This window comes from Gobius niger, assembly GCF_951799975.1.
Source record: "Gobius niger genome assembly, chromosome: 21".
Lineage (NCBI taxonomy): Eukaryota > Metazoa > Chordata > Actinopteri > Gobiiformes > Gobiidae > Gobius > Gobius niger.
In genome coordinates, this window is record NC_136872.1 from 6,848,928 (window position 1) to 6,871,099 (window position 22,172).

At 40.7% G+C, this 22,172-nt stretch overlaps 4 protein-coding genes across 4 annotated transcripts in view; all 4 read left to right on the forward strand.

The window, feature by feature from the left end:
- The window catches only part of otub1b (OTU deubiquitinase, ubiquitin aldehyde binding 1b), a 191,379-nt gene that overhangs the window by 126,721 nt on the left and 42,486 nt on the right, over window positions 1–22,172 (forward strand). The window lies entirely within an intron of this gene.
- On the forward strand, window positions 2,753–5,162 carry LOC306980308 (ependymin-1-like). The gene is made up of 6 exons (XM_079579656.1): window positions 2,753–2,922; window positions 3,005–3,039; window positions 3,509–3,643; window positions 3,829–4,012; window positions 4,092–4,179; window positions 4,981–5,162. Exons 1-6 carry the CDS (start codon window positions 2,844–2,846, stop codon window positions 5,120–5,122), a joined length of 663 nt encoding a protein of 220 aa, XP_079435782.1. The 5' UTR covers window positions 2,753–2,843; the 3' UTR covers window positions 5,123–5,162.
- LOC306980732 (ependymin-like) lies at window positions 6,181–8,268 on the forward strand. The gene is made up of 6 exons (XM_079580161.1): window positions 6,181–6,322; window positions 6,400–6,434; window positions 6,607–6,720; window positions 6,893–7,076; window positions 7,732–7,819; window positions 7,968–8,268. Exons 1-6 carry the CDS (start codon window positions 6,241–6,243, stop codon window positions 8,107–8,109), a joined length of 645 nt encoding a protein of 214 aa, XP_079436287.1. The 5' UTR covers window positions 6,181–6,240; the 3' UTR covers window positions 8,110–8,268.
- Window positions 16,141–20,322, forward strand: LOC306980733 (ependymin-1-like; the record flags this gene model as incomplete). Its single annotated transcript, XM_079580162.1, has 6 exons — window positions 16,141–16,246; window positions 18,364–18,401; window positions 19,317–19,451; window positions 19,626–19,806; window positions 19,883–19,970; window positions 20,181–20,322. 6 exons carry the CDS (start codon window positions 16,141–16,143, stop codon window positions 20,320–20,322), a joined length of 690 nt encoding a protein of 229 aa, XP_079436288.1.

The following is a 22,172-nucleotide window of genomic DNA, read 5'->3' on the forward strand; positions in this document are numbered from 1 at the left end:
TGCACAAAGAGCATGTAGCTAGTGCTTATCGTCAACGCCTGTTCCTGGTTGGTTTCAAAAGTAAAATGAAGTATTACAAAATTCCTATGAAGCTTTTTAATCGCACACATGTGGTATAACACAAGCCATTTCAAACTCAGATATGGCTTTAAGTTCTGTGGGCAGTGCGTTCCACAGCAATGCCATCTGTTATCCATTCACTTCCCTCTTTTCTATGTATGAGAACTTCCCTTTTTTTTGGCCACTAAGAGGCTGTAGAAACTGAAAGTGAGAAGTGACATTATTTTGAAATGATATTGTAGTTTTCACCACAGATACACAATGAATATTATAATAGTGTTATAAAAGTGTATAACAATAGCCTTGTATTATAGATAAGATTATTCATAATCCACATATACGACCAACAGGAGATTGGACTATTCATCATATTATATCACATTAAAAGGGAATGGATATTATTATTGATGCAGTAATACAGACTGTCTGGCTCATCACATGACAGCGTGTAGCATGTGAGCGTTCACGTGTGTTGTCACCTCATGTTGGATTGCGGTCCGACTCGATTGTCAAACCTAGCACCTGACAGTATTAGTACATACTTAGGATTGGAACTGATTTGCTTTTGAATGTCAAAACGTTCCCTCAAAACAGCATTAAAAAAACATTTGATTGAAATAGTTCCGTATTACAGTAATTAATGTTTTGCAGAATTTAATAAAATATCTACTGAACCACTCGTAAGTGCCAGTAATAAGATCCAGCTTATCACAAATAGTGCTTTATAAAAGAGCATGTGATTTGACCATGATAAGATAGGAGCGGTTTTAACCTTGCCTTTACTAACCGCCAATGAATATTGATAAGACACCGTAGCTCAGTCAGTGTAATGATAAAGGATCTGCTACTTCGATGAAATCAATAAAAAGGTTTTTAAATAACTTGATGGAAATGATTGTAAACCTCCAACTTTTTTTAAATTAAACTACCTTTCTTGTTGCATACAGTATCACATCCTATACAAAAAAAAATATATATTTTATCCAAAAGTTGAATATAACTTGTTTCATGTTTTGGGCCACATTGGTCTCTACAAATGTGCTTCGATCTGTACAAAAGAAATTGTCCAATCAACAGAATCAACTTTCCTCCATGCATTTATATGGAAAACTGACATTTCGATGGTTATTGTGTAAAATCAACCTGGAGCTCTGTTTCTAACCGCTAGCGCATCTTTCAGTCCTTTTCAAATCTTCTCCAGTGGCTTCTTAGCACTGCGGTGACAGTTATCACAATACATTGTCAATAATCTATTCACCTGCAGAGTCCAAAACTTGCCACTTGCACAAGGACTCGGTCACCTCTGATTTGTTTTATAAATGAAAGTCATCTGATAAGTTATGGGAACGGCAATATGATAATGTGTGTTTCCTTTGTGTGCCATTGACACAGTGCTCGGTTTGATAACCTCCACACCTGCAGTCACATGACATTGCGGTCACTACTGCATCAAAGGAGAGCGCGCTCAATCCAGTCCACTCTTAGTGTCCACTACAGGGCTTACCAGCAACCCCTCGGCAAAACAAGCGGTATTTTTCATTATTCCTTCAGCTCACTTCACCCGGGCCCACTGTCAGTATTAATGTAAATGGATTGAACACTCATAGTTATAAGAAATAGGTTGGCCAAACAAAGTGGGAAGTAGCAGCAGAAGTACCCAAAGTAGTTGAGTAGACATGTTGAAGAGTGACACATGGATTCCTGTTTCAAGAATAAAATCTTATATTAAAACTACTTACTTCTACTTTTTTTTCCTTCAAAGGCAGCAGTTAGTATCAGAAGTAACAAGAGTAAACATGTTGTTAGACGAGTAGTAGTAGTTGTAGTGAGCAGCAGTTGCAGCAGCAGGAGAAGTAACCAGTGATATGGATGTAGTGATAACAATGGTAGTAGTTGTAGAACTAGTAACTGTAGTAATCAAAGTATATAAAAAAGTACTGTGTGTTATTCACAGTGTTGGGGAGAATAATTTGAAATTGCATTTAGAATACACTAACACTGAATACTGAATACAATAAAATGTGTTTTGTAACGTATTCCGTTACTTTGTCTAATCAGAATACTGTATTCTGAAGACTTTGAATACTTTTACAATACTTTCTCATTATATTTCTGTATAAATATGCATAATTACAAAAATGAACAACAATTGTTGGAACACCTGAACTCTTTAACTCTCTTGGCCAATGGAGCAGCAGATACAGCATCATGTGACGCATGTGCAGTGTTTGTATGAACTGTTTTAAATCTTTATTTTATTTTAGGAGGAAAAACAGGTCAACATTAAAAGTTATTTCTTAATAATGTTATGCAATATATAATTTTTTGATTGAGTACTGGGATGTATTCCTTTGATATTTGGAAAGTAACTGTATTCTAATTCTAAATACTGTCAAATGAAAGTGTAAAGAGAATACTGTTACTCAAAATGAGTACATACATGTATTTAGTTACTCCCCAACACTGGTTATTCAATCTGATATCTAGTCACTTTTATGTATCATTGAGCACATTTACAGGCAAATGTTTTCTCCCGTATTTTACACCTCTGTTACCTTTAATCGTTTTATATGAATTGTAGTAAATATTTCTTTTTTTACATTTTGCATGTGTAATTGCTTTTATCTCTCCTGACCTCCACTTACAATCAGCCAAGAAGCAGTTGACTTGTCTTGTTTACAAAAGGCTCCATCCAAAACCCGGCGACTGGATTTCTCAGGTGGACTCATATTTCTGGACTTTATAAGGAGTCGTGCAGAGTCTTACTGGAGACCACTGTAAACATGAGACTCGTGCTGGTGTTGGCTTGTCTGCTGGGGCTGGGCCTGGGAGCCAGTCTGCAAAGGAAGCCCCATCATTGCAGTAAGTACTAAATGCATGAATGTTATTATCCCATTTTTCTAATAAGTATCTTACTAATTTGCATTTCTTTTGCCTGATTTAGAGAGCCCACCTCTGATGTCTGGAGCCTTCACTTTCGTAAGTCTGATGAATAATGGAACAATTACAAGTGAAATACTGAGGGACCTGGTTAAGTGCTGGATCTCCTTCTGTCACTTGCGCATCTTTGAGTAATCTTTGGATGTTCACCAGTGGCTACAGCAACAGCTCCCATAAAGCTACTCCTAAAATCCTGTGTGATGCATTTTCCTCACCCTCCATCTCTTGATAAGCTTATGCTGCGCTCAGGCTACTGATGACTGTCATCTTTCGCACTCGGACTACTCTGGTCATATCCGAGTTTGTGTGTGTAAGTGTAAGATAGTGATAAAGATGCGTTTGAGATTATCACCAAATATAAACCAATAATTAGGAAACAATAGGAACAACAAATAGGTTGACAGGGCCTGAGTCTTGTCAATGGCAATTCAAAGTGCAACTCAGATGGGTCTTAAGACGAGACTGTATATATGTATTTAATGTATTTAATCACTTCATGTATTTTTAGGCCTCAGAGAAGGACAGGGCCTGGGCCATTTGTCCATATGAATACGACGCAATAGAGGAGCGCATCCGTATTTACGAGGCTGGAACATTTCAGAACCAGTCCTTCACCTACGACGTTCTTCTGCTCTTCCGCGAGGTACAGCTTTGACCAGTTCTAATTCACACATTTGAAGAAGAAATCAAACAGAACATTATTTAGTCATAATTATGTCTAATTACATTGTGAAAATAAGAAAAGAGGAGCAGTACATAAACATCCGACTAACATTCATACATTTTCTCCCTGCTATACCCCGTCTGAGATTGTTTTTTATGCTTCAGGGTGTGATGTATGAGATCGATGACCAGTCCTACAAGTGTGTGAAGCGGGGCCTGTCGGGTAACTTCCAGCCCATAGAAGTGCCCGCCGATGCCTCTCTGCTGGGGTCATCTGTGATCGGGAGCTCCTCCGGACCGGGGGAAGGGCTGCTCGTCAACACCTGGACAGGGCCGGCTCCAGATGAAGGTCAGAGAGCATTTTAAATCACAAAAATATTACTCAGGATAATATTTAGGACTGAACAACTGCCATCTCTTTTCTGCAGGTAAGTACTTGTTGACGATGACGGAGTTCGGCTGCATTCCGGTCTACAATGTGTTTGAGACTGAACCGTTCAACTGGGTGATTTTCAGGTAAGTTACTCAAGTTTCTGTGATAGTGCTATTCTTTTACTTTGCTATATTTCAGAGCAAGTTCTGTTCTAATTAGGTTTTGCTCTTACCGCTTCTGCCATGTCTTAGTTCTTTGTAGGTCTATGGCAGAATCTTGCACCCAGTTCATAAAAGTATAGAGATGCACCAATCCAGCTTTTTTGCTTCCGATAGTGATACTGGGGATTTGAGTACTGCCAATATATGTTACAGATCAATTATATCGATTCATAAATCACTGTAAAAAAAACATTTAACAACAATCAGACTTTTCTGCACTAAATGTCTTTTGCTACATGACAGGCTGTTTGCATTTATATGAACAACTCACATAAGGTGATCTGCTCATTACACATATGTAAGATCAGTTATTCAGTATTTCATAAACTAAAACACTATACTTGGCCACTCCCACAGTCATTACTTTAGGTGATCCAATCATAGTTTCTGTACCAGCCTTGAATAGTTGCCGCCAACATTTGCATGCTGTGATCGCGGTGATCAACATACATTTACGGGGGTTAAAACACCCTTCAAAATGAGGAGCAGCATGCCCATATTCACTCTTTAAAGCAGTGAGAGCCAAAATGGGTACCGGTTTAGCATTGGATAGTTGTAGCCGATACTCGATATTGTATTTTTTACAATATCGGCTCCGATATCAATATCAGAAAAGAAAGATGCACAGTTCGAGATTAGATGTAAAAGTAGTAATCGTAGCATAACAAATAGGACAATAAAAGGGATTTCCTAATGCTGTCATCTTTTCCCTGTCATTCCCAGCTACATCAACACTGTCATCGGGATTGTAGACCCCGAAGCTCTCAACCCTCCCCCATTCTGCCCCGGGCGGGAAGTCCCGCCAGAAGGGGAACCCGTGGATTTCTTCACTGTCCTCAAAAACATGGGAAAAAACACCCCTTAGTTCAGGGTTTTTTAATCTCTACAGCATTAAACAGTAGACAGGAAGCATCAATAACTTTTCTGTTATTGTGATTGTGAAACACATGTAGTTTCTTTTGCTCTGCTTTGAGAGATTACTGCTGTGTGACTGTCAATAAAATAAAAACTGACTTCCAAAAACAAGGACTTAATGACCTCTGATTTGTTGTATAAATGTGTATAATTAATGTCACATGACACGTTATGGCAGCACCAGTATGATAGAGTGTGTTTGTCAAAGTGCTTTGTTTGATAAGCTCTGCTGTGCACGCCCCCTCACCTGCAGACTGCAGTCATATGACAGTGAGGTCACTACTGGAGCAAAGGAGAGCGTTCTCAATCCACTCCACTCTGAGTCAAAATCCACTACAGGGTTTATGGGCAACCACTCGGCAAAACAAGCAGCATACTTCACCCCTGGCCTACTCCTCTCCACCTGAGCCCCTCTGACTTGGTATCCTATTACTGTAAACGAGTTGAGCATTCATAGTAATAAGAAAATGGTTAAAAGTGGCAAAAAGTATGAAGTTGGAGCAGAAGTACCCAAAGTAGTAGCTGTAGTAAAACAATTCTGACCTTTTGATTTCTGCTCATAGAGTAACACTTATGTATCAAAAGTAACAGGAGTAAAAATGTGGCTAGACTAGTAGCAGTAGTAAGCAGCAGTGGAAGTAGCAGGATAGATAAAAGTGATATCCGTGTAGTAACAACAAGTGCAGTGGTTTTAAAAGTAGTAATAACTGTCGTACTCATGATATATAAAAAGTACTGTGTTCAGTCTGAAATCTAGTCACTTTTATATATCACTGAGGGCATTTACAGAAGTAATTTATACCTTCTGTCATAGTTATCATTTTTGCTGTAAACCTTTAATTGTTTTATATACATCACTTTTTTTCTTAGTTTTTTTGTGCTTGTATTGGCTTTTATCTCTCCTGATCTCCCCTTACAATCAGCCAGGAGCAGCAGGCTTGTCTTGTTTCTAAAAAGCTGTATCCAAAACCCGGCGACTGGATTCCTAAGGTGGACTCAGCATGTTGTGTTTATAAGGAAGTGCACACTCTCTCCTTCCGCAGTGTGTTCTTGGAGACGGCTGTAAACATGAGACTTGTGCTGCTGCAGTTGGCTTGTCTGCTCGGGCTGAGCCTGGGAGCTAGTCTGGAAAGGAAGCCCCATCATTGCAGTAAGTACTAAATGCAATCTTGAATTATCCTGTTTTGACTGTATCAAACTCATTTGCATTTCTTTGGCCTGATCTAGAAAGTCCACCTCTACTGACTGGAGGCTTCACTTTCGTAAGTCTGATAATGTAGTATTCAGTGCTGTTTTTGTACAGACAGAGGTGCATCTGCAGTGAAATGAATGTGTGCATCTTTGAAATAATAGCTTCTTAGGATCATGTTCATTTGTGATCGAAAAGTGATGATTTTTGATACACAAAAGTGAATTTATTCATGTATGTTTTAGAGCACACAGAATGAAAAGGCCTGGGCCTATGGTGGATATGAGTACGACGCAATGGGGGAGCGAATCCGCATTTTTGAAGTCGGAACATACGAGAAGAAGAACTTCACCTACAATGCTCTTCCGTGAGGTACAGCTTCAACCAGTTCTATTTCACGCACTTTACAATAAGAAGAAATCACAGATAATATTATTATATCATATTTCTGTCTGATTACATGGTAATATTCATACTTAGTAACCTTTTTCTTCTCACTATTCATGTTTGTGATTGTTTTTTATGCCTCAGGGTGTGATGTATGAGATCAATCACCAGGATAAGACATGTGTGAAGAAACCCCTTCAGACGGACTTCCAGCCCTTTGGAGTGCCCCCCAATGCCTCTCTGCTGGGGCAGTTTGTGATCGGGAGCTCCTCAGGACCTGGGCAGGGGCTGCTCGTCAACTCCTGGGCAGGAGAGGCTCCAGATGGAGGTCAGAGAACATGCTATAAATTAAAAATCCTGACAATAATTAAGCCTGATCAGACTAGAATTGAAGTTTACATATTTTTTAATCAAAATTGACTTTGCACATTTGTAACATTTTCCCCAGGAGAAAAACATTTGAATGAGTGAAGAGTGAAAAGTGACTAAACTATAAGAATTATATTAATTTGGGAACAAACTTGCACCGACGGGGATTTGCAGGGGTAATCATTATTTCCCCATACTTGTGTTTTGAGGGCATTTCTATCCTGCACTTTGTTTTCCAGTTACAGCGACATTTTGTGTTAATGCATTTTTCAATAACACTTCACTTCACAAACCACTCACTCATTCACTCACAGGTAAAGTGTCTTTCCCAAAGACACAGCACTAGGCGCAGGTTGGAACTTGGACCAACTATCTAACCACTGTGTCACTGTCACTGTAAAGCCGTTTTAGTCATTTTAGTCTCGACCTCAGGGTCAGGACCCCCAGGGGGCTCAGTGGCTCGCAAAATGCTTCCAGGCGTCGCCAAATCATATAGAAGAAAGAACACAAACAGTTGTATATAAACAAAGTGCTATATCAGCATGTGCTAAAAACAGTAGCACAACTCCAATTTAAGCCTCTATTTTTAATGCATGATGTCCCTCTTTCTGCAGCTAAATACATGTGGACAATGACAGCGTTCGGATGTATTCCAGTTTCAAATCTGTATCAGACCAAGCAGTTTGGCTGGGTTTCTGTTAGGTAAGTTCTTAGGGAAATAAGTTATTTTCTTCTAAAAATGTTTTTATTGCTTTTTCAACGTTTAAAATATTTTAAAGCAGTAATTATAATACATCAAATAGAACAATGCGTATTCCCGATGCTTTAATCTTTTTCCTCTCATTGTCAGCTACATCAACACAGTCATGGGGATTGTAGACCCTGGCGTCCTCAACCCTCCTCCATTCTGTTCCGGGAAGGAGGTCCAGCCAGGAGGGAAACCCGTGGATTTCTTCACTGTCATCGAAAACATGAGAGAAAACTCCTCTTAGTTCAGGAGACTGGATTGATGGCACTTAGTACTCAGGGCTTTCTAAACTTTATGGCGTTGACTAAATAGACAGGATGCGTCAATAACTTGTCTCTTATTTTGATTGAGGAATAATGTGATTTCTTTTGCACTGTTTTGATAGATTTTGCTGTGTGTCTGTCAATAAAATAAAGACTTAACTTTTTATTCAGATTTGATTTCTGTGTTTATATATGAATAAACAATATACAGTGGGGAAAAAAAGTATTTGGCCAAAATCCAATACAATGTCTATGTGAAACTGACCAAATACTTTTTTCCCCCACTGTATATATATATATATATATATATATATATATATATATATATATATATATATATATATATATATATATATATATATATATATATATATATATATATATAGAATAAACTGTCAGACAGATACTGCTCCTATCAGTGCTACTGCCCTACTACTATTACCACTACTACTGCTTACCACATTTAGGCAAAGTACCAATATGGCTGTTGCTTCAATTAACCAAGCCCTACATTAAAAGTGTGTGGTGACATGTTTTTTTGTTAGGTATTAAGAAGAGTTTTACAGCAGTGAAGTGGCAACATCACGTAGAAAAACTGAAATCATTGCAATTTGTTGTGTTCTAAATCTAAAACATGAATGGCTGGAAGAGGGACTTGATCATCACTCATGCCCCTTTGGTATGGCACACACGACACAGCAACATTTTATCTTGTTGTATTTCATGTCAGATGGAAGAACGGGTCATAACCAGAAGCCACAGTGCCACCTGCTGGTTTCCACAGGTGCAGACTCTTGTAATGTCCTGGGGAAAGACACTTTGCACACCTTGCTTATGTATAAATGTGGTGGGGGAGTTGGTGGTTTCCAGGCAGTGTCAGAAACTTTGTGTTAAAGCAGTACTAAGTAACTCATGCCCCTAGAGGCCATAAGCGCCACTGCAGGTGTCATAGCATGTTACGTTTTTTTACTTATTAATTGTCCGTGAGAGTAAATGCTACACTGACAGAAAAGACAAAGGGAGAGAGGGATATTGTTCATCCAATTACACAATGGAGATATTTTTTTTCACTCAAACTTGGCTGTAAATACGGTTTAAGTGGTGCTAGTCCGCAGTTAGCTTTGTCCGTTAGCCTGTTAGCTTCTTCTTCATGATTCCATTAGTGTGTATTGGTAGCAAGTTGCAATTTTCTGACCAGAGATACCTTGGGGGTGTTAATCATCCCATCAACACTTGCATTACCCCCAGAGGGACTACGAAAAGTATTTATTAAGGTAAACAAGTTACTTAGTGCTGCTTTAACTATGTTCTGGTGAAATAGCCTGATCCAGGGGTGCCCAATGAGGCCCTCAGACCAATTTGGGTGGCCCTCAGGCTTCATGCTGAATTGGCACACATCACCAGAGATGGTACTTTTTACTACAAGTTTCCTAATTTTATACAATTATACATTCTGTCAGAAAATTAGGGTTAACACCTTGGTTTTCCAATTCTGGAGAACGCTTACTTGAAAGAAACGACACAGAGATCAGTACTTTGGTTGGCTTGCAAGGGAGAATTGCAGTTCACCACAGCTACGCAGCGTGGTTCTCCTGCACCCATTCTCAACGAGTTATTTTCTGCACAGCCTTTTATTTAGTTTGTCCATAGCATATAACATATACAGAGGTGGAGTTACATTTTACATCCTCCAATACATCTCAGACACATGAATCACACTATTTTGTCTAAGTGGGGGAGGCCTAGTGCGTGCAAGGCCATCTGCTCTTAGTGACACACAGTTAGCCTGCACGCGCCAGGGCCCCCCTCCCTCTCGACGCCTTACTGTCTCCTTATTTCTGATAAAACAGTCTCTTACAGATATTAAGGGAACAATGTGACACTTATGCTAACCTTGCAGATAATTTCAAACACTTGATTATTGCATCATTCTTATACCAATAATTTTATTGCAGTTATTACCATATTTACAATTCTATTACATTTCCCTCCTGTTTATCAAAATGTTAGCATGTTTTCTCACATCCAGATACACCATTCCTTCCAGATTTCAGTATACCCTTCATATTTTTTAACTAATGCTTTTTACACCCAGAGAGGTAATACCTAAGCAGTGTAATAATTGTCAGTTTCGGCTGTGCTATCTTCTGTTGGTACCAAAGCGTATGTGTGTGTGGTAAACTCACTCGATACTGCTTTCTCAATCGTACGTAATATGACAGTTCTACACAAAGGTATACAACAACATCCGCAGAATACAAAAAAGGCTGTGATTGCTAACACAGTGGTCAGAAGAGGTCCTGCCACACTGCTCCACCTCCCAAAAAGCTTGTCAAACCACTCCTGTATTACGTTGCTTACCCCTGTATGTACTTTCAGAGTATTTGCCATGATTTTTAATTGTGTCAATGTATGTGTTAGGGACCCATCTGCTGCTGTATTGTTGGGAATGAATGTGCAACACTGGTCTCCAAATATGGAGCAGACTCCTCCTTTCTCTGCCAACAACATGTCCACTGCCATTCTATTCTGCCACGTCATTAAGGACGTGTGATGTAATTGACTCCCCAAACTTTGTCCTAAGTTATGGGTGAGATTGGTTAGACGTTGCATCTGGAAGTGCAGATAATTTATTCTGTCAACATTTTTGTTTGGAGTTACAGGGAATACTGCTGATATCAGTGGGAGGTTTTCAAACCCGGTGGCAATTTGATCCACCAATTTATACTCATTAGGGACCCCCCTTGGGACGCCAATTGCATCCATGTATGTGGTGTCGGGCGCCACAGGTAACAGGACCACAGGTGAAGACGCTGTGTCACGCCTCCCCCTGGTCCCCCGTACCTGTGGGGCTGTGATAACCGTGGCAGGCCATATTAGGGACACATAGGCACAGCTCCCCGTACCGCTGGCTTCCATGTGACCTCGTAACATGTTGCCTCCACACCACCACCATACATCTTGTCGTTGTATAGTCAGCATGCCATTCCCTTTTAACTCCAAAGTCTTATTACACAGGTGCTTAGGCACCCTTCCAACGTCTATGCATGCAACATTAGATTGGCAAGTGGTGATGTCGTAGCAGGTAAAGGTGGTGTCTGTGGGTAATGCAAAAATAGGTGGTTGTGTATTGCTGGTTACTTTTGGAAATGCTGTTTGATAGGTAGTGCACATGTTCCTATCACCTGTTCTGCTCGCTAGAGTGTGTGCACAAGATTCATTTACAGGTAATGCATTTACCAATAATAATTTGGGCATTGCTGTCATACATACCACGCAATCCTGTCTCACCGCTGTGCCCACCCCCAATGCCTGTCGCACCCATTCATTGTCAGTCGAATTTAGCCCTGTTGCTGCATACATATAGTCAGATGAATCCATTGTGTCCGTGTCTATTGCAGTGATACCTGTAGTTAACCTTGTGTGAACAACCGTTTCTTTGCTTGGGACTGCCACAGCGCAGATGCTTATGTAACAAAACGGGTCTCTGCCGGTAGTGTACCAATAGAGTTTAAATAAAGGACACTGTGTAATGTTTTCCATGTGTTTCATGTTTACTGTCACTGATAAGTGTTTTGGTGTCTGTATGAGGACTATCCTGCCCGCCCACACTTTGGCCTGTGTTGATGCTGCCTTGGGTACCCACTGATCCCCTGAATTAGCCACCTCATTGTCCCATGAGTTCCCCCCTGGCAACACCACAGCATACACTATGTCATTTCTAATGTCTGCTTGATCTGACAACTTGATTTTTCTATGCACAAACTTATCATATGGCACTTGAAAGGTATAAGCTTTATTCACTGGTACACAAAATTTGAGCAGTGTTGACTCTGAGCTTTGAAAAGAACATGGATCAGATGACCATACGACCTGTTCCTTGTCGTCAGTGCCGTCCGCACCATGAGTCCACGCCAGGATGGTCACCAGGCCCCAATGGATGGCAAACGTGCTGAAGATGACCAGGGTTTTTTTCCCTGAATTGGAAATGCCACTCATCGTCGCAGAGTAGTGATACTTTGCGCACCGTAGTACTCTGTTGTTGTCTCAGCTTACAAGAGAAGTCCTGCGTCTCTCCGGTTTTACTCACTCGACGTGGTGGGTCCAGAGATGTTCAGGTCTGGCAATTCCCGCAGCTTGCAGTGAGACAGGTGCACCCACGTGGTTCGTGCCTCCACCTTTACAGCTGTTGGTGTGGCCAGCAGTACTCGATATGGCCCCTCCCACCTTGGACTGTTCCACTTTGGCCTTTTCACAGCTTTGATGAACACCAGGTCCCCGATATTCACCAGCTGTGAGGATACAGTAGAATCGTTCGGAAGTTCGTGCATTTTATACAGTTCTCTCGTTAACATTGTCTGTTTCATATGCCATGATAAGTCCTTTGGTATATTGTCCTCTTTCTCTCGTACGTCAGCTAGTCCAGGAAGTCGCATTGGTCTGCCATGTATGATCTCAAATGGTGAGAGTGTCTGTCCTTCTGCAGGCATCATGTGCATATTCAATTTCACCAAGTCTATGCACTGTGGCCATGGTCTTCCCGTTTCTTTTACAGCTTTTGCTAGTTTGTTCTTTATAGTCCCGGATGGATGGAACGAGCAGTGATTTTTTAGGGTGATGTCGAGGTTCGTGGCCATCGTTGAGATTACCTCATTCACAAAATGGCTGCCGTTGTCTGATCGTATTATTTCTGGGATGCCAAAAGTTGGTACTATATGTTTACATATTGCTTTGGCTACTGTCATGGCATCTGGTGTTGCTGTTGGGAATATTTCTATCCATTTTGAAAATGCATCTATTATTACCAAACAGTACTGTACTCCTTGTACTTTGTCTAATTGTATGTAGTCCATATGTATTACTTGAAAGGGGTATTTTGGCTCTGGGAATCTACCCCTCTTTGGCCTCATGTTTCCTTGAGTATTGTTCATTGTGCAGATTAAACACAGCTTGCAAAATTTCTTTGTATACGTATTGAAACCATAGGTGTGGTAATATTGTTCAACTAGTGCCACCATCCCTCCTGTTGAGACATGGCATGCCCCATGGCTCAATTCAGCAGCCCATATGAAAAGTGATTTAGGTAACCAGGGTTTACCATCGGGCCCTCTGTACACTTTGTCTTTTAAAAGTGCACCTTTTGCGATCCATACTGTTTTTTCTGATTGTGGTGCGTCATTTTGGTGTTGCTTCAAAATGTCTAAAGGGTCAGTGTCTTCCTGTTGTTCTGTGTACATGACAATTATCCCCGATGCTGCTTTTTTAGCGGCGTCGTCGGCCAGATTGTTTCCGAGTGTTATGGGATCTGTCCCCCTTTTGTGAGCTTCACATTTACAAATGGCCAATTTTGATGGCAGATGTATGTTCTCTAATAATTTCTTAAGTAATCCCCTATGGGTTACCGGTTTCCCTGTAGTAGTTTTGAAACCTCTTAAGCTCCATTGCTTGCAAAATGTATGTGCAGAGCCGTATGCATATTGACTGTCAGTCCAAATTGTTACAGCTTTGTTTGCATATTTAAAAACATTTCTGTCTCTGTGTTGTCTTCCCCTTCTGCCCCTGTGATAACACCTGCTGCTGCAGCACACTCTCCCTTTTTGTCTTTGCAGTTCTTACAACAATTTCCTTGACAATTTTCTTCTAGTCATGCCTGTCCCTCACTGTCTTCTTCATCTTCACTGTCACCTTTGGCCTTGCGCTTATAACAGTTCCTGGCTAAATGTCCCTTCTAGTGGCAAACAAAACATCTTCCCTCTCTCCAGTCCTGAGTCTTCTGTGTATCATCCTCGTCATTGTCTTTCCTCCCCCCGTTTCTTTTCTCATTACTCCTTCTCCCCGATTTGCCTTTTTTGCCTGAACCTTTTTGTGACAGGGCCTCTGATGAAACTAGGACATATGTTTCTGTGGCTGCTCTGTTCTTCTCTTTTTCTTTTTCCACTTTTTCTGCATGTATGGCTTGCTCCATAAACTGATCTAGGCTCCCCGTAGTCATATGCACATAGTTCTTGCTAATCCAGTGTTTGATGGCTGGTCTAAACCCGTCACATATGGCCTTCTTTAAGTGCTGTTGATATGCACTCTGTACATCTGCACTCTCGGGGATACCACTGTGATCTCTGAAAATCCCTGTCATTTTGCACCTGAACTCCTGTACGGTGTCTGTGTCTTTTTGTTTAGTGTTGTGTATGGCGGCATAGTCAGTTTTTCGTTTATACACTACCTTTGCCCTTCCCCACAACCCTCCATCAGCTCCCAGTGACAATTTTGCAATGCTGTCGGCTGTAAATGGTGTTGGTGTCGCCCCTGTTAGCGGGGTCCAATCTCCCTGTATATGAATATACTGTAACCCAAACACGCGCCTGAAACACTGCTCCATTTCTACACCATTCAATCTGTGATTTGTGATAATCAGCTCCAGTACTTTCAAGGTTTTGTCAATGTTTACTTTTGGGTCAGGGACTTCCTCCAAGACTTCTCTTACGTCTTTCATTGTCCATGTGCGATACACTTGTTGTGTCCCTCCTCGTCCATCTGGGACCTCAATCATGGGACAAAATTGCCCTTCTTCCACATTGGTCCCGTATCTTTCAGGTTTTTTTAGTTCATCACGTTTTCTTAAATTTGCTCGATCGTAGTGGGGCTGATTAGCACTATTGGGCTATATAGGCATGGAGCCAGTGTCACAGTCGGCCAGACTTGGGTACAGTACACTGCTTGTTCCCTGATTGTATGGTGGGGGTCTACCTGCCTGCTCATTTGTGTTACCTGTGTATGAGTCAAAACTACGAGTGTCGTGGTCTTGTATTTCGTCTGCAGAATGTGCCTCCTCTATCTCTGATTGTTCTTTATCTTTGGTCTGTCCCTGTGCGGCCTCCCTCCTCCGCCTTTCTTCCTCCTGCCTCTGTTTTTGTGCCTCTCTTTTTTTTCTCTCTCTCTCTCTCTCTATGCTCCCTTTCTTTTTGTTCCCTGTTTTCCCTTTCTCGGCGCTCCTCTTCTGCTTTTTTCCTGTCTTCCCTGGCTTGCCTGTCCTGGCGCTGTCTCTCCTCTTCTGCTAGCCTGTCTGGCCCCTCTTCTCCCCCTGCTGCTCCTTCATTAAGTCGCCAGTCAGCTGTCCAATTCTCTCCACTGTTATCACCTGGTTTTACTATTACAAATACTCCAGAATCTGTTTCTCCCTTTGTATCCTGTGCTGTCATCTTTTGAACTCTTGTTTTTGCTTCTTTTAGCCAACTTAGTGCTGCTACCACCTGTTTTCCGGGCCGTTCTCTAGGCCGTCCCTTCATCTGGTCGCGTGCTCTCAATGCTTCCACTAACCGATTTACATTATCCACATGTAGAGTCCCTGAAAATCCATATTTCTTTGTCCATTTTGATAGGTACTTAACGCTATGAGGGAAATATTTTTTCATCCATTTCACATCTCTTAAGTCTTTATCACTTGATTTTACTGAATGAGGTGTAACCTCATGGTCAGCCATTATGTGGTCTGGTCGTCTGGGGAAAATGCTACGTGCTCTGCCAACGGACCCAATGTCAAGCTTCTAGTGGCTCCCCTGTTGGTTACCACCGGACATTAGCTAGGTGTTCAAGATTCACACCCGTTGACAAATTTTAGATTCCTCAGATTAACGCCTTTTGACCCTAATAGAATTAACAATGCTCACACAGATTCACAGGGAAAAAAAATTACAAAATAGCACGTTGTTAATTCTCATTCATTCAATCATACTTTTCATTCATGTTGTCTGTCTTGACCGCTCTGTCTTGAGCTTGGTTGTACGTTTCGTTCAGTTCGTCTGTCTTGACCGCTCTGTCTTGAGCTTGGTTGTACGTTTCGTTCAGTTCGTCTGTCTTGACTACTCTGTCTTGAGCCTGATCGCTCGTACTTTAACCAGTATGCATATAGCGCTTATATGTCTCACTCTGTCACACAAAGTTATCTGACCTCTGTCCTTGTCGCTCGTTCTCCTCTGGCTCGGATGACGAACCGTCTCCGTGGAGAATGAGGTGAGATGGACGGCCACTGGAAGGTGGACTTCTCTCGTTGCTGTACAGACTTCGCCAATCGCCGTTCACCCTCCACGAAGATCAGCTGTCATCCGGCTCGAAGGACCATCTGTATGTCAGAAAATTAGGGTTAACACCTTGGTTTTCCAATTCTGGAGAACGCTTACTTGAAAGAAACGACACAGAGATCAGTACTTTGGTTGGCTTGCAAGGGAGAATTGCAGTTCACCACAGCTACGCAGCGTGGTTCTCCTGCACCCATTCTCAACGAGTTATTTTCTGCACAGCCTTTTATTTAGTTTGTCCATAGCATATAACATATACAGAGGTGGAGTTACATTTTACATCCTCCAATACATCTCAGACACATGAATCACACTATTTTGTCTAAGTGGGGGAGGCCTAGTGCGTGCAAGGCCATCTGCTCTTAGTGACACACAGTTAGCCTGCACGCGCCAGGGCCCCCCTCCCTCTCGACGCCTTACTGTCTCCTTATTTCTGATAAAACAGTCTCTTACAGATATTAAGGGAACAATGTGACACTTATGCTAACCTTGCAGATAATTTCAAACACTTGATTATTGCATCATTCTTATACCAATAATTTTATTGCAGTTATTACCATATTTACAATTCTATTACACATTCAAAAACTAACATTTTATTGGCTGCTTTTAAATCCCCTAGCCTAAATAAGCATGTGGGGCAAAAAGCGTTTTAGAGTGCTATGTGATTCTGTGCCTTGTTGGTTCTTCGGCTTTGTAATCATTATTTTAATTTGAACAAAAATGCATATGACAGTATTTACATCATAATCCGGCATAGAATTGTACAACTAAAGTACATAAAGTATTTCACAACAAAATGGGGAAAAGAAGTGTGAAATTGAACATTTGAGAAATGACACAAAGTAGTGATTTTAAAAAGAGAAAATGACAATGATTTGTTGGAGTTAACTCTGCTGTTCACACCTTTGACCTGCAGACACATGACAATGAGCTCACCACTGGAGCAAAGGAGAGCAATCCCAATCCAGTCATGACATCAATCCTTACCAGGGTTTGCCAGTAACCACTAGGGAATAAAATTATGATAGCATTGTGTTTTGTAACTGTGACCTAGAGCAGGGGTTCCCAAACTGTTTTGGGAAGGGACCCCCACAATTGACACGTAAAAAACTTGAGACCCCTGTTGTATAAAGTGATTGTATCTTGCATTACTTTAGGGAAGAAAAACATTTTAAAATCAAGTCAATATGTATTTAAACTGTTCATTTTGATTATCTGAATGGATTTTACAAATGATATGCTGTTTTACACTCAAAAGTATATTAAAAACAGTCACATTTTTCTTTTTGTTTCATCCTGAAATCATTTTGGGACCAAGGCCTCGTGACCCCCACTTTGGGAACCACTGACCTAGAGCAGTGTTTCCCACAGGGGTACTAGGATTTAGCAGGAGGTGATCTCTAATCTGAAATTGTTTCAGATTCAAAAAAGGAAGTAAAACATGGTTACAATCAATTACAATATTAATTTCAAAGGAAAGTTAGTTTAATTGTGTCTTCATTTTAAAGGTCTTTTAGCTTCAATTTGAACACAACACATGATTAAATATTGAATAATCTTAGTTGGCTAGATCCTCGAAGTACAGGATACTTGGAGTATTATATGAACGACTCAAGGGGTACATGAGACATAAAAGGTTTTTGAACCACAGACCTAGAGCACTAACGCGTAGCATGCATTTCTCTTTGTATGAATAAAAACTGAAGTGATATCAGAAGTAACAGGGGTGTTAAATTTGGCTGGACTGCTTGTAGTGGTAGTATAGTTGGAATTAGGAACGTTGTATAGTAGTCATGCGCAATAGTAGCAGTAGTAGTCACTGACGTAGGGCTGGTTATTGACAATAAACATTGTTACCAAGGTCACTGGACCCAAATTTATGAGAGAATACAATCACGTCAGGCCATTCAAATAGTCATTCAGCACTAAACAGCCATTACTTTTATCTTTACTTGCAGTTTAACAAGTGCTGCCCTTGCTTTGTTGTGGGCTTGTCCCGTTTATGGACGGCTCGTTCCAAAACCCGGAGCCTGGATCTGTAATACTGTGTGTCAGTTGTATATAAGGAAGCGAGTGTGTTCTCTCGTTCCACTGTGTGTTAGTTGGAACAGCTCCAAACATGAGAGTCGTGCTGGTGTTGGCTTGTCTGCTGGGGCTCAGCCTGGGAGCCAGTCTGGAAAGGAGGCCCCAACCCTGCAGTAAGTATTTAATTCATCAGTGTGGTGCTATTGCTATTTGTCATTTTAATAATTTGCACATTTTATTTGTCTTATCTAGAAAGCCCTTCTCTGATGACTGGAGCCTTCACAGTAGTAAGTCTCATTATAGTGTTTAAGTCCTGGTTGATTTCTGGTTTCGTTGTGGTCCATAGGTTTTTATTATCACAGAAACAAAGCAGCATTAGAAGAGTTTAGTTGGACAGTCAGTTAACGATATGAAATACATGTGCGTGATGAATGAATGAAGGAGAAGTCTTCCCCCGGAGTCCGGACACTGGTGGTGGTGGTGTTGGAGGTCTGAGGCGGCCAGGTCAGCTGAAGGAGGGGCGGAGGAGGGTCACAGCACAGCTGGGAAACGGCCGAGGCAGTATATTGAGAGGGGAATCCTGGGTGATGATTGGCTGAAGCAGTAGCATGCTGCTGCAGTAATAGGCTGTTGTGGAGGACGGAGGGGCGGCTTGAGATGAAGCGATTATTGGATGATTGGCGAGGTGTGGCGATGAAAGTGCTGCAGTCTTTCCAGGTTGAATTTATATAAAGACATTAAGGCAGGTGACTGGGGAGAAAATACAAACATACATTTAAAAGTGCTTTTAAGTGGCATAAATAAAAGAAAAATGACTTACAACTTTTCATTCATTGAGAGTTTTTATATGAAAATATTGTTTTTATGTGTAACATTGCCAAAGAATCTGAATATTGGATAGAAACAGATTTAAGAAGATTAAGAAGATTTAAAAGCAGTTTTTCTGACTGGAGAAAATGGTGTCTGTATGTTTGATTGAGATGATTGAGATGTTGTTGCTCCACATGAAACAAAATAAATAGTCTTGCTTCTTTGATCAATATGCGAATAAATCGTAATGTCCATGTCTATCTCCCTTTTTATTCCAGGCCACACAGAATGAGAAGCTCTGGTACTATAGTCCATATGAATATGACGCGCTGCAGGAGCGCATCCGCATGTACAGGGTGGGAACATTCCAGAACCAGTCCTATACCTACGACGCTCTTCTGCTCTTCACTGAGGTACTGCTCTTACAACTTAGAGTTCACTCATTTGAGAATGAGAAGAGCTACAAACACATATCCTTTTGTCTAAGAAGCACAACTCTGTCGTGAAGTATTGAATTATTCAGTCTCATAAATGATCATTTTTGGCGGCTTTACCGATCTGCGTTTGTGCTCGTCTTTGTGCGTCAGGGCGTGATGTACGAGATCGACGACAAAGCCCACACGTGCACCAAGAAGCCGCTGACAGGCTTCCAGCCCATGGGAGTGCCCGCCGATGCCTCTCTGGCGGGGCAGTACGTGATCGGGGCCTCGTCCGGACCAGGGGAGGGGGTGCTGGTCGACACCTGGACAGGACAAGCTCCAGATGGATGTCAGAGAGCGCACTTAAAATAAGTATTTTCAATGGTAGTGTCAGTTATCTAACTCACTTATTTAACTCTGTCCAGCTCCATACATGATGACAGTGACTGAGAGTGGATGTTTTCCTGTCAGCACTCTGGTTAAGACCAAAGAAAACGGCTGGACTTCTGCGAGGTACGTTTCTGAGGGAATCGATCTGCATAAGCCGACACATTTATTTATCAAATGGCTCTATGTACAAACCAGCCACAATAGTATAGATGAATAGCCATAACAGACTCAATGTAGAGCGCTTTTTACATGGACACAAATATCTCCAAATGCCTTTTAATTCTCTGTAAATGAAACCGCCTAGTTCTTATGTTCTGATTGTTTTATTCCCAGCTTCATCAACGGCGTCAAAGGCATCGTGAACCCCGGCGCTCTCAACCCTCCTCCTTTCTGCCCCGGTCCAGACGCCCAGCCAGAGGGGAAACCCGTGGATTTCGTTTCTCTCTTTGGAAACATCCCCAAAAATGCAGTTTAACTCAAGAGCCAGTGTTCATTCCTACCAAATTCAAAATTAGAATTGGACTTATTCTTGTGATTTCTTTAATGATATTACTTGAATAAAAAGTACAACTCCTACTACTCCTGACACTTTTTTGCCACAAGTAATCTCTAATAATATACTTTTTATATGGCTGCATCTAGTCCTTTTATCTGAGGTGTGATTCATGCGTTTAGAATTAATAATGAGTTAATATTCATTTATTTCTTTTTTCTTTGGATTTGTTTGTTTTTTAAATATTTACAGTCTATTCTGTCCCTTTTGTTTCTTCGTCTTTTTTCTCTTTCTTTCCTTTCTCTTTCTTCTCCTCTCATTCCCCCTTTCTCTCTCTCCAGTACAGCACCATATATGTGCAGTACTGCATCTAATCTAACCTGCCTCTGTAAATAAAATCCTAGTGTGATGGAGTAAGTAAACTGTACGCGGTGTGGTTAGTAGATGGCAGCAATGTCAAATACTCTTCAATCAAGACTAATCTGAATATCCAACTATTTGCTTTATTACAACCTTTATTTGTACTTTTGCAAGCAGTTTTTTCCATACAGTACGTCTTACTTAAAATGAAGTATGTGTACTCTTGAGTCATAATAGTAGCTCATTTAACTGTCTTCATTTTGACACGTAGAATATTTTTGGTGTTTTGTGTCACTTAAACCTTCACTATGACTTATTTTTGTGTTTTTATGGTATTTTCTTATCCCATGTTTTTTTTCTCATCATTTATGTCACAACTGAAACATGAATCAAAGTTTTACGCTCAAACAGTTACTCGATACTGTACTTCTACTTGAGTAATACTATCTTAAAGTGAGGTTACTTTAAAACCAGCTGCTGAGAATAAACTTGTCCCTGTGAAGAACTGGGATGCAACAAGTGCATTAAGAAACCTCCAGTGAGTTGGAGCCTCAACAAACGTGGCTCCCTCTTTCATTGTTTGTAATAGAAAATATCAGGTCGCAAGTATTTTAAACGTCTTAAACCTTCAAAATATCAGCAGAAAACCAACTTCAATGGTGGTTCATTTTAGCACAACTGTAAGCGCCATTTTATACGGCCTACACGTTTGAATATTTAATGTTCATATATATTAATTTGCATTTCATATATCTTTTATATTTTGTTTAAAAAGAAATGATACATTTCATATGTAATATTTTTGATTTAAAAACTGTTCATTATTGAGCTATTTACAAAGAAAGCAAATGCATGTTTGCCATAGGGGGCGCTGTGTATTGTCTTTACCCACGAAGAAGAAGTTGATTGTTGTTCTTTGACTTGACTTCAAAAGAAATAAAAAAGATGGCTGACGGAGCAACACGGTCATTTTACCGTGCTGCGACGGATAATGTTGTCACACGCGTAAAATCAGCCTCAGTGTCAGTCATTCATAGAAGAGGTAAAATTTAGAACAAAGAAGAAACTAACGAACTAAAGATTTGCCTCTACAACAACAAACAAAAGTGTATATTTAGCGAGCCTCAAATGGAAAATTTTTACCTGACTCCACCCGAGCGTTTGTACGTGTTATGTAGAAAGAAACTGACTGTTTTTGAAACTGAAAATTAAACCAAAATCAGAACAGAACAACACACACAGCATGTCAACATTTTTATTTGAATTGTACTCTTTTAATGAGTTAAGCCATAGCCCAGCATTAAGCGCATGCCCCCCCTCCCTCTTTGCTCTACTATTTTCAAAACAATTATTGCCCAAAGTGCCCTCAGGCTTCTTCGACACATCGCAACTTTAAAACTCTTGTCTTACCACCAATCTGTGGCCATCAACACAGTTACCTATATCAGTGAATAAAGCTTGGAATCGCCTGC

Bases quoted from the DNA above. Each gene is read 5' to 3' on its own strand.
- LOC306980308 (XM_079579656.1), top strand. From the start codon at position 2,844: ATGAGACTCGTGCTGGTGTTGGCTTGTCTGCTGGGGCTGGGCCTGGGA. The intron at 3,644-3,828 runs GTACAGCTTTGA...TTTATGCTTCAG, and splicing joins TTCTTCTGCTCTTCCGCGAG to GGTGTGATGTATGAGATCGA. The intron at 4,013-4,091 runs GTCAGAGAGCAT...TCTTTTCTGCAG, and splicing joins AGGGCCGGCTCCAGATGAAG to GTAAGTACTTGTTGACGATG.
- LOC306980732 (XM_079580161.1), top strand. From the start codon at position 6,241: ATGAGACTTGTGCTGCTGCAGTTGGCTTGTCTGCTCGGGCTGAGCCTG. The intron at 6,323-6,399 runs GTAAGTACTAAA...GGCCTGATCTAG, and splicing joins AAGGAAGCCCCATCATTGCA to AAAGTCCACCTCTACTGACT. The intron at 6,721-6,892 runs GCTCTTCCGTGA...TTTATGCCTCAG, and splicing joins AGAAGAACTTCACCTACAAT to GGTGTGATGTATGAGATCAA.